The sequence below is a fragment of the Scyliorhinus canicula genome, chromosome 8 (assembly GCF_902713615.1).
Source record: "Scyliorhinus canicula chromosome 8, sScyCan1.1, whole genome shotgun sequence".
NCBI classification, from domain to species: Eukaryota; Metazoa; Chordata; class Chondrichthyes; order Carcharhiniformes; family Scyliorhinidae; genus Scyliorhinus; species Scyliorhinus canicula.
Genome location: NC_052153.1, coordinates 69,363,411 through 69,377,961, shown reverse-complemented (window position 1 = coordinate 69,377,961; position 14,551 = coordinate 69,363,411). Strand labels below are relative to the sequence as shown.

The following is a 14,551-nucleotide window of genomic DNA, read 5'->3' as shown; positions in this document are numbered from 1 at the left end:
TCCCCTCCACCAACCGTAATATATACTTCCTGACTGTCGTTGATGAGTACTCCCGCTTCCCCTTCGCTGTCCCCTGCCCCGACATGACCTCGCCCACTGTGATAAAGGCCCTGCACAGCATCTTCACACTGTTCGGTTTCCCTGCGCACGTCCACAGTGACCGGGGCACATCGTTTATGGGTGATGAGCTGTGTCAGCACCTGTCCAGTAAAGGGCTCGTCTCGAGCAGGACTACGCGCGTTGCAGGGAAACGGGCAGGTGGAGAGGGAGAACGCGACGGTATGGAAGGCTGTCCTTCTGGCCCTCCGGTCTGGAAGTCTCCCGATCCCCCGCTGCAGGAGGTCCTCCCAGATGCCCTCCACTCCATTAGATCACTCCTCTGCACAACCACGACAAGATCCCTCACGACCATTTGTTTGTTTGTCTTCCCCGGGAAGTCCATCTCCGGGGTCTTGCTTCCAACCTGGCTGACAACTCTGGGACCTGTCCTTCTCTGGAAGCATACGAGGGGCCATAAGACTGACCCCTGATCGAGAGGGTCCAGCTGCTGCACGCCAACCCCCAGTATGCCTACATTGTGCACCAGGACGGACGGCAAGATACGGTCTCCCTTCGGGACCTTGAACCAGCTAGTTCCCCTGCCAACGTGGCCCCCTCCCCACTGCCTACCGCCACCGCCCCTTAAGCCCCCCGGGTCTCCTGTATTGTCCCGCGCCGGCACTGCCGCCACCCACCACCCCCTGTCTACCCCCACCCCTCAACCGTCTCTGGCACGCCAGACTGAAGCTCAAGCTCCAGGCACCATGCCCCCGGAGTCACCACCTGGAACAACCATGCCCGCCACAATGCCAGAGCTGAGGATGTCCAAAAGAACGATCTGGCCTCCAGACAGACTGAATATTTGATGACTCCACGTCACCCCCGCTGGACTTGATTTTTTTAACAAGGGATGAATGCGGTGAATGTATTCACCCAAATATGAACTGTCCGTCTAGTGCTGTGACCTATGACTTGGAAATGATAATACTGTCTACTTCCAGGTACTGTACTGGAACCCCGGTGGGCTCTGCCTCTGGCTCCGCCCTCCCCGGGGCGATATATAGACCAACCATCTGTGGGCGGCACTCATTTGTACAGCAGACACTGGCAGGCAAGTTCCTGGATAATAAAGCTTTATATTCACTCGTTCGCACAGTCACGCAGTGAATTGATGGTATAACACCACTAATCCCGCCATGAAAGATCAGGCACCCCATTACCATACACATTTTAATATAATTAACGGCTTCCCCGCTGTGTTATCCCCCCACTTTGGATTCTTCCGTCCAACGTGACAGCACGTTGGCATGGTTCACAACAGTTTTTGTCTAATGGGAACCTTGCGAATGGAACCCCACTAGGGTGTACATAAATACAACCCCCAAGGCGGGGTGGTGGGGGGAAAGACGTTCATACCGGGGCTGTACCCTGGCACTGTCAGGGAGCACAGCCAGGGGGAGAGAGGGATTCCCTGACAAGGAGTGAGGGGGGAGGGGGGTATTGTAGTGCATGGGGGGTAGGGGGGGTTCCTTGTCTGTGTCTGTGAGGGGGAGCCTCTCTCTTATTACTGGTAGGCAGGCTCATTCAAAGCTTGCCCCGCCAGCGTAAAGTTGTGAGTCCCGCCTCCAGGTATTTTGTGACCAAATATCAAAAAATATTGGGCGGGATTCTCCGACCCCACTCCGGGCCAGAGAATCACCAGGGGGCGGCGTGAATACCGCCCCGATGCCACAACGCTGTTTTTTCGGCGGGGGTGACAATCGCGTCACGCCAATCAGGGGCCGTTGGCAGCGCCCCGCCCCCCGGAGATTCTCCGCCCCGCGATGGGTCAAGCGGCCGCCCGTTTCTGCCAGTCCCGCCGGCTTAGATTCCACCAGGTCCATACCGGCGTGACGTGTCTCTGCGGGGGGCCTGCGTAGTCCTGGTGGGGGGCACGGGGGGAATCTGGCCCCGGTGGGGGCCCCCACGGTGGCCTGGCCCGCAATCTGGGCCCACTGATCCGTGGGCGGGCCTGTGCTGTGGAGGCACTCTTTCCCTCCGCGCCGGCCACTGTTCTAGTCCGCCATGGCCGGCACGGAGAAGAACCCCCCTACGCATGCGCTGGGATGACACCAATACACGCTGGCGTTCCCGCGCATGCGCCAACCCTCGCCGGCCGATGGAGGCCCTTCGGCGCTGGTTGGCACGGGGCCAACCCCGCCGGTGCCGGCTTCGCCCCTGAAGGTGCGGAGGATTGCGCACCTTCTGGGCGGCCCGATGCTGGAGTGGTTCACGCCATTCCTCGGCGCCAGAATGGCCAGCCCCGCCAGATAGCGGAGAATCCCGTCCAAGGTGGTTAAACCAGCAGTAGAACCAACGCGCAGCAATCCAATTTGTTGAAAATTCCCACTATTGCCAATCTTTTTACTTTTAAAGTCTTCTAATGATCTATTTATTCCCTGCCCCCGAAATGTTATGCATCAATGTTTTTTCAGGACTTCCGGTGATGACATGTAGAAGGAGGTCACACGTGAGGTAACTCCTGCTGGTGTCCTTGGTTTTTGGTTCTTTTCACCCAGTCCTTGGGGGTAACTTGAAGACAAATTTGTCCCATTTGAGAGCCTTTTGCGTATGGCACAAAAAAGAATATTGGAAAGAAAAGAGTGGGCAGTAGCCCTTCCGAGGAATTGAGCAAGGTGCGGAGTCCTGCTGGACTGAAGATGGCGGAGGCAAACTCGTTGGGTGGGCCCGTCCCCAATACAGTGACATGCTGACGGAGCTAATGGCTGTTGAATTGGAAAGACAATTCGGCAAGCATTTTGAGAGGCGAAGGAAAGAAATGATGGAGACCCTCAAAAAAAATGTAGATGATTCACTGGTCCTGATAAAGGTGGTTTTGGGGAAGACTTCGGAGAAGGCACAGGAGCATGGTGAGGTACTGAAGGGGCTGGAGGAGGCACTATCGCAACATAGCGATCAGTTGGCCTCGCTGGATGCTGAGCTGTGGAGGTTGGAGGACAGGAACAAGTGCCTTAAAGTTTGGGTGATAACATGGTGCTGCTGAGGTGCTTTGGGACTTTTTTCGGTACCAGCCGGTGAAGAGAATCAATCTGGGGGTGTTAACATTCCGCTTAACGGGTTCCCATTTCAAGTATCTGGGTATGCAGGAAGCTCGGGATTGGACCCAGCTTCGGAAGTTGAACTGCGCAAGTTTAATGAGCAGGATTAAGGCAGACTTACAGTAGTGGGACAGGCCCCTTCTGTCCTTGGCAAGCTGAATTCAGTCGGTGAAAATGATTGAATGAGGGTAGCTTTGTTATGTAAGGATGACATCCGGGCAATGGTAAGGGTTGACATTGGTGTTATGAGGTGGAGATGCCGGCGTTGAACTGGGGTGAGCACAGTAAGGTTAAAGTCCAACATGTTTGTTTCAAACACTAGCTTTCGGAGCACTGCTCCTTCCTCAGGTGAAAGAAGAGGTATTCTAAGCATTGTCTGGCATCTTTGAATTTGTCTATATATATATGTTTCTGGAACATACCTCTTAATTCACTTGAGGAAGGAGCAGTGCTCCGAAAGCTAGTGTTTGAAACAAACATGTTGGACTTTAACCTGGTCATGTAAGACTTCTTATTGGTGCCATGGAGGATAAAGTTGAATCCATTTGGGTGGAAATCAGGACTAGTAAGGCAAAAAAGTCACTGATAGGAGTAGTCTATAGACCACCAAATAGTAACATTATGGATGGACAGGCAAATAACAAAGAAATAACTGATGCATGCAGAAATGGTACAGCAGTTATCATGGGGGATTTTAATCTACATGTCAATTGGTTTAACCAGGTCGGTCAAGGCAGCCTTGAGGAAGAGTTTATAGAATGTATCCGCGATAGTTCCCTAGAACAGTATGTAATGGAACCTATGAGGGAACAAGCGGTCCTAGATCTGGTCCTGTGTAATGAGACACATTAGGGGTCAGTGTTGGGCTCACAATTGTTCACAATTTACAGAGATGTTTTGGCGTTGGGGACCAAGGGCAATGTGTCCAAGTTTGCAGACGACACTAAGGTGAGTGGTAAAGCAAAAAGTGCAGAGGATACTGGAAGTCTGCAGAGGGATTTGGATAGGTTAAGTGAATGGGTTAGGGTCTGGCAGATGGAATACAATGTTGACAAATGTGAGGTTATCCAATTTGGTAGGAATAGCAGCAAAAGGGATTATTATTTAAATGATAAAATATTAAAACATGCTGCTGTAAAGAGAGACCCTGGGTGTGCTAGTGCATGAGTCGCAAAAAGTTGGTTTACAGGTGCAAAGCTGAATAAGAAGGCAAATGGAATTTTGTCCTCCATTGCTAGAGGGATGGAGTTTAAGACTAGGGAGGTTATGTTGCAATTGTATAAGGTGTTAGTGAGGCCACACCTGGAGTATTGTTTACAGTTTTGGTCTTCTTACCTGAGAAAAGACGTACTGGCGCTGGAGGGTGTGCAGAGGAGATTCACTAGGTTAATCCCAGAGTTGAAGAGGTTGGATTACGAGGAGAGGTTGAGTAGACTGGGATTGTACTCATTAGAATTTAGAAGGATGAAGGGGGATCTTGTAGAAACATAAAATTATGAAGGGAATAGATAGGATAGATGCGGGCAGGTTGTTTCCACTGGCGGGTGAAAGCAGAACTAGGGGGCATAGCCTCAAAATAAGGGGAAGTAGATTTAGGACTGAGTTTAGGAAGAACTTCTTCACCCATAGGGTTGTGAATCTATGGAATTCCCTGCCCAGTGAAGCAGCTGAGGCTCCTTCATTAAATGTTTTCAAGATAAAGATAGATAGTTTTTTGAAGAATAAAGGGATTAAGGGTTATGGTGATCGGGCCGGAAAGTGTAGCTGAGTCCACAAAAGATCAGCCATGATCTCATTGAATGGCGGAGCAGGCTCAAGGGGCCAGATGGCCTATTCCTGCTCCTAGTTCTTATGTTATTTATGTTCTTATGTTTTGCCATGGTTCCTTTTTCTGTTCCAGTGTTTGCCAGTTTTTCTGCCAAAATCCTTTCTGGGGGTGGGAGTGGGGGGGGGGGGGCGGAGAAATCGATTTTGTCTTTAATTTTGGCGGGTAAAGAGGGTAAGATTTAGAAGACAGTCCTCCAGAGGGACTAGAAGTTCTGGGGGCTTGGCGTTGCCGAGCCCAATATATTATTATTGGGCAGCAAATGCGGAGAAGGTCTTGGGGTGATGTGGGGATCCTGAGGCTGTATGGAAAAGGAGTCGAGTCGTGTTGGGGGTCGGGATTAAGGGTACTTTTAAAATTTGTTCTTGCGACATGGGCGTTGATGGCAGGATGAGCATTTATTGCCAATCCCTAATTACCCTTGAGGGGGCAGCTAAGAGTGAACCACATTGCTGTGGGTCTGGAGTCACATATAGGCCAGACCAGTGAAAGACAGCAGATTTCCTTCCCTGAAGCACGTTAGTGATGTCCTTGCTGCCGTTTCCTCTGGGGATGTATTCAGTAAACTCGGCGATAGTCTCCACACTGAAGATATGGAGACAGTTTCGGCAACACTTTAAATTGTGGATAGTATCGAAGTTGGCGCCGATTGGTGAGAACCATTTGTTTGAGCCAGTGAGGCTCGGTTTAGGGGATGGGAGGAAAGGAGGTGCAAGGGATGAAGGACTTGTTTTTGGGCTTTCACAGGTGGATGTTTTCAGATACCTACAGGTTCGCAACTTTGCAAAAAGGATCTTCCCAACATTCCCTGTGGTGCCTCTATCCTCGTGTGGGAGAGGGTTTTGTTGCTGGCAGGGATGGAGAAGGGGAGCACGTTGGGGACTTATGGTATGATTATGGTGGAAGAGGTAGTGTCTGTGGAGGGGGTGAAGGCTAAGTCGGAGAAGGAGTTGGAGATGGAGAATGAGGTGTAGTATGAGGCTCTGTGTAGGGTGAATGCAACGTCATCATGTGTGAGGTTAGGGTTCATACAGCTTGACCAAATCCAAGATGCTTATTTTTCGGTGTGGGGGATGAGTGCGAGAGGCATGGGAGGGGCCCAGCTAATCATGTGCACATGTTCTGGTCATGTCCTAAGCTTGTGGAGTTCTGGATCGCCTTCTTTAGCACCATGTCAGCGATTCTACAAATTGAATTGAAGCTCTGTCCCTTAGAGGCCATATTTGGGGTGTCGGACCTGCCGGAGCTGCAGGCAGGGGTGGGGGTGGATGTCATGGCCTTCACCTCACTGATGGCTCGAAGGCGGGAGCTGCTCGGGTGGAGGTCAGCTTCGCCATCCAGTGCCTCAACATGGCTGGGGGACCTTATGGCGTTCTTATATCTCAAGAGAGTTAAGTACATGGTGAGAAGGCCAATTGAGGGGTTCTACCGGAGATGGCAGCCGATTATTCAGTAGTTTAAACAGCTGGTCACCGTTAGTTGTTAGGTAAGGGAGGGATGGGAGGAGGAACTAAGGGAGAAGGGGGTTTTGGTTGGGGGTCGTGTCACATGGGGGGGATTCTGTTTTTTTTATTCATAGAATCCCTACAGTGCAGAAGGAGGCCATTAGGCCCATCAAATCTGCACTGACCCTCTCTTCACCTAGGCCTACCCCCCGGCCCCATCCCAGTAACCTCACCTAATCTTTTGTACACCTGTGGGCAATTCAGCATGGGCAATCTACCTAACCAACACATCTTTGGACTGTGGGAGGAAGCCGGAGCATCCTGAGTAAACCCACGCAGACACAGGGGGAGCATGCAAACACCCAAGGTCGGAACTGAATTGTGAGGTAGCAGTGCTAACCACTGTCACCGTGAATAAAAATAATTTTTTTTTTAAATCAATGTTTCTTCATGATATATCACTTATACTTCAATATGTACCTTCACAAAAGAAGTACTGATGGAAATAAGCCAACGATATTTACTATACCAGGCATTATAAAATTATTGGTAGCACTGATTAAATTTAATCCTCAAAATCCGTGACACTTTATACCTTTCCGACTGCTGTTTTGGAGTCTAAGCAAATACTGAAACCAAAATAGTAATATCACCCCTGAGCCATAACAAAAACAAAATGAACAGATGTAAATGGAAACTGCTATTGGTAATCTTAGCAAATGAACTCTTTAACATGTCTGAATGACATTTTATGTTTGAATGACATTCCTTGGTCGTCATCCACCAACTAGGGGCCTCACGGTAGCATGGTGGTTAGCATCAATGCTTCACAGCTCCAGGGTCCCAGGTTCGATTCCCGGCTGGGTCACTGTCTGTGTGGAGTCTGCACGTCCTCCCCGTGTGTGCGTGGGTTTCCTCCGGGTGCTCCGGTTTCCTCCCACAGTCCAAAGATGTGCGGGTTAGGTGGATTGGCCATGCTAAATTGCCCGTAGTGTAAGGTTAATGGGGGGATTGTTGGGTTACGGGTATACGGGTTACGTGGGTTTAAGTAGGGTGATCATTGCTCGGCACAACATCGAGGGCCGAAGGGCCTGTTCTGTGCTGTACTGTTCTATGTTCTATGTTCTATTGCGATGTGTAATTTCTGGGCCACGAAGCACAATGTGATATGTGCTAAAGTCAAGCTGTACTGACCCTCAAATATACATTTCTATTGTGAATTCATTGACACAAACCTTGGGAATCATTTCAAAACATGTATACCTGCATAAACGCCACACAACGGTTGTGACGCCTGTTTTTCTGCTGATTTTTCATCCATTGACCGTTTCCTCCTGTATACACGGTGAGCGTATCCTGTTACAGCCAAGGTGTGATTCAGAGGTTCAATAAATATAAATTCTTCATTAATCTGAATAAATCCCATCTGGAAAATATAAAAGAGAAAAAAAAAGTTCAAAATCTACCTTTTGTGTATCTGTGAATCTGCTGGATTTTCACAGTAACTTCATTACAGTGTTACTATAAGCCTTCTTGTGACACTACGATTATTATTATTATTATTATTATTATTAATGCACATTTTAGACAAACTTCAATGTATGATTGGGTGGCAATGCGTGTCAAATTCCTGTCATTTGAATGTCAAGATTTAAGTTTGAAGCTAATCCAGACAAACAGGATAAAAGTCTCCTTCTTCTCTATGGCAGCTGTTATGGAGCATAGGTTAAATAAGTTTGTACGGTCTAAATTTGCTTCTCAAAGGACACGAGTCTGTGATATAAAATTGACCCAAAATTGAAATGCCACACTGGAACAGCAGGAGGTGTTCTGCTGCAGCTTAGATGGATCAGAACAATGAAAGAGAATTCTCCCTTTCAATTGACCCATGTCATACCTGACCTGCATTGCCTTGATTTTGTCAAAGATTGACAAGCGGAAAAATGTTGCATTCTCCAGCTTGTTAATTCCTCACTTTGATGGATAAACTGGTATTCTCCACTTTATTTCCCAGGCTGATCACAAACATCAAGTAGCCCACACAGCAATCTTTCAAAATGATCCTTCAATTCTCAGAACGTACAGCAAGATCAATATGGCATTATCAGCAGCAACTATATAAACCTTAGCCAAATATATTTAAATAACCAAGGCACAAAGCTATTTCAGTCAATAGTATGACAAGGCAACATAATAACCTATGAAACACAAAGAGCATATATAAATATACATGATTTGTAATAGTCACTGATAAGGCCATCAATTCAAAGAATTTGAAGGTGAATATTTTTGGCTACTACAATTAACACAGATTTAAAGGATTTAATATGTGAAGCTCTGTACTGTCATAGAAATAAACTGGCATTTGCTTAACAGTTCAAAAATAAAGAAATGCTGTCTTCTAACGTGAAGAATAGATAGTTTTATTGGAAAAATCAAGATGTTTCTTCAATTTATTTTTCACTATTTTTATAGTATGCTCACTTCTACCTTCCCAGCACCTTGTTGTCTTTCATCAGTTATGAGCGCATGACTTCCCACAACAATCAACATTATGTTCCTCATCAACTCTCAGGAAGCATGCTGTTTTGAACTTTACTACTGATACCCCCTCATTACATTTTCTGGTCTTCCACTGTCAAACATTTCATCTACTGGTCCATTCAGCAAATGATGAAATTCAAATCTTAGAAATAGCTGCATATGAATGGTAGTTGGCGGCATTTTAAACACCCTTTCCCTCAATGGATTGGATGGTCTACTGTTGTATCTATAGCGCCACAGAGAAGAAATTAATCTGAATGTCAAAAGGCCATTCTAGAATTAACTCAATTTGTGAGACCAATGTTGATTTTGGGTGAAGGTCACCAAGGCAACGTATTGTGCACATAAGTTTGCACCTTGCACAGCACATACAGTATTAATAGAAAGCATCAAATTGCATTATTTTGGGAAAGGTACGGATATGACATTGCAGTCACCAGAGGAACATGACTTGTAAAAATATACCAAAGTTAACCACTGGGTGGTGTCATCTGTAGCCAAGACTTACCAAAACTGCATTGAATTGGGAGAGGAGGGGGTTGGCAGGGCCGGCCCAAGGTACCGGCAACTCGGGCAGTCGCCCGGGGCGCCATGTGCTAGGGGGCGCCAGAGACTCGGGTCCCGCGCATGCGCAGTTGGGATGGTGCCAACCAGCGCATGCGCGGTGGCCGCCCTCCCCCAGGGTGGCCCCCTCCATCCCCCCCTCGCCTTGGCCCCGCCCCTCCACTTTGGCCCCCCCCACCTCACCCCCCCCCCCCCCCGGCCTCGGCCCCGCCCCCCCCCTCGGGCCCCGCCCCCCCCGCTTCGGCCCCCCCTCGGCCCCGCCCCCCTTTGCCCCCCCCCCCCCCCCCCCCCCCCCCCCCGAAGGGCGCTGAAGTTCAGCTTGCCCGGGGCGCCAGCAACCCTAGGGCCGGCGCTGGGGGTTGGAAATCAGCCAATGTAGCCTGTTTAATCAGACTAAACAAATCAACTGCAATTAATTTTCAGCAGTTCTGATCTCCACACCAAATATCTGTGCTGTACCATTCCAACTTATAGCGATATTCACAACACCATGACCAGAATTTTATGCTGCTTCTCAGTGGATTTTGAGGCAGGGGAGAGGGGGATGCCAAGATATGCAAACATGCAACCAATGAACACTCAGAATAGGACACAACCAATGGGCAGTCAGGACACTCAGAGATGGCATCACCACAAGGGGGCAGGACATAAACACTATAAAAGGGATGAGGCACTCACACCCGGTCTCTTTCCACAGACAGACATCTAGAGAGTTAGACAGGGTTGATCAGAAGCATCACACCCCAGCACGTGGCTTAGAGCAAACTGGTACAGTTAGACTGAGTTACTACAGTTAGATTAGCAGAGTCAAACTCATGTTAATAGTTCAATAAACACGTTGAACGCATTTCAGAGTCTGGAGCATCCTTTAGTTAAGACTGCATCAAGTAGCAGCCTATGTTATCCGAAGCAGCATAACACAACATGATACCAGGAGTGACTGTTCAATCTATTTAGTTCAACTCAGCAAGATCCGTGACAACCAGCTACTGAATGCAGGCACAATGGACAAGATTCAGGCTCATCAGCTCAGAACCACCGGCAATCTTAGTGCCAACTGGTGATCATTCAAGCAGAAATTTCAACTATATGTGGAAGCATCCAACCTCAATGGCGCGACCGATGCTCGGAAGATAGCTCTTCTACTCACCACTGTGGGTGACCATGCGATAGAGATCTTCAACTTCTTTCACTTTTCCGAAGGGTAGGATAAAACGAAGTACCAAACCATCCTGGACAAATTCGACAGCCACTGTGAGGTGGACACTAACAAAATATTTGAGCGCTACATCTTCAAGCAGAGGATGCAAGGTAAAGACGAATCCTTCACCTCCTATCTAACTAACCTTAGACTGCTCGCGCAATCCTGCAACTTCAGTGATATCACTGACTCCATGATCAGAGACCAAATCGTTTTTGGAGTCCACTCTGATCCTCTGCGAGAGCAATTGTTGAAAATCAAGCACATGACCCTGCCAGTCGCGATTGAAAAATGTACTGTGCAGAAGCACTCTAAAAATCACTATTCAGAGTACAAAACGGCATAAAGTGAAAAACAAGCCTCCCAAGAGGTGGAGAGCGTTCAGGCCATCTCCTGGATGCACCGCCTCCACATTGATGAAAGCGGCCATTTCGCACGCTATTCCCAGGGCCCGATGCACGTGCAATGCGATCGGGAACACGAAGCGGCCGAAAACCGCTTGCGCAGGTGTAGACGTCCGAGAACCGCACCGCACATGTGCAACAACACACTGAGTGTCATGACGTGTGCGAACTGCGGCACCGCCCATTTTAGAAAAAACTGCCCTGCAAGAGGCAAACGCTGTTTAAACCGTGGGAAACCAAACCACTATGCAGCCCTGTGCAGATCTGCACCAACAGTCAGGAGCCAGCACTCCCAATTCCGACAGAGGTGCTTCAAAAGTGTGCAACACCGAATGCATGACTCTGATCCAGGCAGTGCGACGGATCCAGATGGTGAATACCTGGACAACACTTACCGAGTGGGCATTATTACGAAGTGCGAAGACGCCACACCGGACACATCGCGAGTCCAATCAATCCTGGCCGTGGGTTCTGAGGATGAATGGCATGCAGTGATGAAGGTAAACCATTGCCCCATCCAGTTCAAACTGGACACAGGTGCCTCCGCCAACCTGATTTTGCATGTGGACTTCAAGAGAATCAAGAAGCCCCCCCCACAATCCTTCCAGCTGCCTGCAAACTCCTGGACTACAATGGAAACACAATCAAGGCACTGGGGTCCTGCCATCTGCAGGTGTCCAGCCGACACACACAAGCAAGCTTACGCTTTGAGATTATTAAACCAGACAGGGCGTCCCTGCTAGGTGCGCACACCTGCAAGCAACTGAACCTCATTCAAAGGGTCGACACCACAACGTTGTCCCATTCAGATCTTCAAGCCAGCATCGATGACATCCTAACCCAGTACCCAGATGTATTTAGCGGAAAGGGCACGCTGCCATACAAGTACAAGATTCTACTGCAGCCTGATACCAAGCCAGTGGTCCACGGACCACAACCTGTCCCTGCGAGAGCGTCTTAAAGTAGAGCCCATGAGTCTACAACAAAAAGGCATAATCTCCAAGGTCACTGAACCAACCGACTCTGTCAGTTCGATGGTGTGCGTAAAGAAGCCTGCATTGACTCCAAGGATCTAAACAAAAACATTATGCGGGAACATTACCCCATTCTGAAGAGGGACAAAATCACCAGTGAGATGGCAAACGCGCGCTTCTTCACAAAATTGGACGCATCCCAAGGATTTTGGCAAATCCAACTTGGAAGAATCCAGCAGAAGGCTCTGCACATTCAACACACTTTTTGGCAGATTCTGCTACAACCGAATGCCATTTGGCATCATCTCGGCATCAGAGATTTTCCATTGCATCATGGAACAGATGATGGAGGGAATATAAGGGGTTCGTGTCTACGTTGACAATATCGTAATCTGGTCCACAACCCCAGAGGAACATGTGTCACGACTCAAGCAAGTATTCTGACGCATACATGAACATGGCCTCAAGCTAAACAGGTCCAAGTGCTGTTTTGGGACATCCACGCTGAAGTTCCTGGGCGATCAGATTTTGCAACACGGTCTGCGCCCGGACACAGATAAAATTAAGGCCATCGAGGCAATGAAAGTCCCCGAGGACAAGAAGGCAGTACTGCACTTCCTGGGAATGGTCAATTTCCTTGGCAAGTTCATCCCGAATTTGGCCGCACCTGGTGAAAAAAATCAACCGCCTTTGAGTGGAAGGCGGAGCACCGAATGGAGTGGCTGCAGCTGAATATCAAGCTCACCACTGCACCCGTCCTTGCATTCTTTGACCCAGACCGAGAGACCAAGATATCCACAGATGCGAGTCAGGATGGCATTGGGGCGGTGTTGCTTCAAAGAGATGACACGTCATCCTGGGTACCAGCAGCATACGCGTCACGGGCAATGACACCCACTGAGACCACATGTGCGCAGATTGACAAGGAGTGTTTAGGTCTTCTCACTGGCATCCTCAAATGTCATGATTATGTCTACGGCTTGCCAACATTTACTATTGAGACGGATCATAGGCCGCTGGTCCACATCATCCAAAAAGGACCTGAATGACATGACGCCTCGTTTGCAGAGAATTCTGTTCAAACTCCAGAGGTATGATTTCAATTTGGTGTACACACCTGGCAAGGAGCTCACCATCGTCGATGCATTGTCCTGCTGCGTCAACTCACCCAATTAACCACTGGAGATCATCCAGCACATTGAATTGAAGGTACAACTGTGTGCAAGCACTCTCCCGGCAACAGATGAGAAGATCGTTCTCATCCAAGAAGAGACGGCCAAAGACCCCTATTGCAGCGACTCATCCACAACCTCAGCACTAGCTGGCAGAAAGGGCAATGCCCTCAATTTTACAACGTCAAGGATGACCTGACGCCGATCGATGGCATCCTGCTCAAGCTGGACAGGATAGTCATCCCGCTACGTCTCCAGAGCATGGTACTGCGGCAGATTCATGAGGGACGCAGAGCCCGGCAAGCTGTCTATTGGCCCGGCATCAACCAGGACTTCACAGACATGGTCCTGAACTGTGAAACCTGTCAGAGGTTCCAACCAGCGCAGAGCAAGGAGACGCTCCAACCACATGACCTAGAGACCTCTCCGTGGTCCAAGGTTGGCACTGACCTATTCCACGCGAATGGTCACGACTACATCTTAATCATCGATTACGTTTCGAACTACCTGAGGTGCTGATGCTGCCAGACCTCACCTCATGGACCGTCATCAAAGCGTGTAAAGAGACATTCTCACAGCATGGCATCCTGAACACCGTCATGAGCGACAATGGCCCCGTGCTTCCACAGTTGAGAATGGTCCACGTTTGCCAAGAGCTACAATTTCAGGCATGTCACCTCCAATCCGCACTATCCGCAGTCCAATGGCAAAGTCGAAAAAGGGGTGCACATCATTAAGCAGCTCAACCGTAAGCCTCGGACTCTGCTTCCGACATACACCTTGCACTACTGGCATACCGGGCGACTCCTTTGTCCACTGGTATGTCGCCAGCTCATCTGCTGATGAACAGGGACCTGCGGACGACACTTCCAGCCATACACCTGCCCAACCTTGATCACCTCCTGGTGCTGCAGAAGATGCAGCAGCTTCACAACAGCCAGAAGCAGGGCTATGAAGCACATGCCACCGATCTGGACGTGTTATCCCCGGCAGACACGGTCAGGATCAAGATACCGGATGGTGGGTGGTCTGCTCCAGCTGTCATTATACGACAGGTCGTGCCCAGATTCTATGTCATACGTATGGCTGATGGCTCCATTGTGCAAAGAAATTGAAGAGCACTATGAAAGGCTGCTTGCCCACAACCACTTTCCCCTCCATTTCCACATGTCGAATTGCCACCGCCAGACACCTCGAACCACGAGGCCACCAGTCGTGCCTCTCACTCACCTGTCAAGACATCGTCAACCCTCCACCACCTCTCCAGTGGTCGATGAGGATCAGA

At 49.1% G+C, this 14,551-nt stretch overlaps 1 protein-coding gene across 1 annotated transcript in view; it reads right to left on the bottom strand.

The window, feature by feature from the left end:
• LOC119970309 (A disintegrin and metalloproteinase with thrombospondin motifs 19-like) overlaps window positions 1-14,551 on the bottom strand; it is a 650,870-nt gene that overhangs the window by 616,385 nt on the left and 19,934 nt on the right. Inside the window, exon 3 of the mRNA XM_038804712.1 lies at window positions 7,671-7,833. Within this exon, the coding sequence (XP_038660640.1) occupies window positions 7,671-7,833 (163 nt within the window). The remainder of the gene's footprint in view (window positions 1-7,670; window positions 7,834-14,551) is intronic.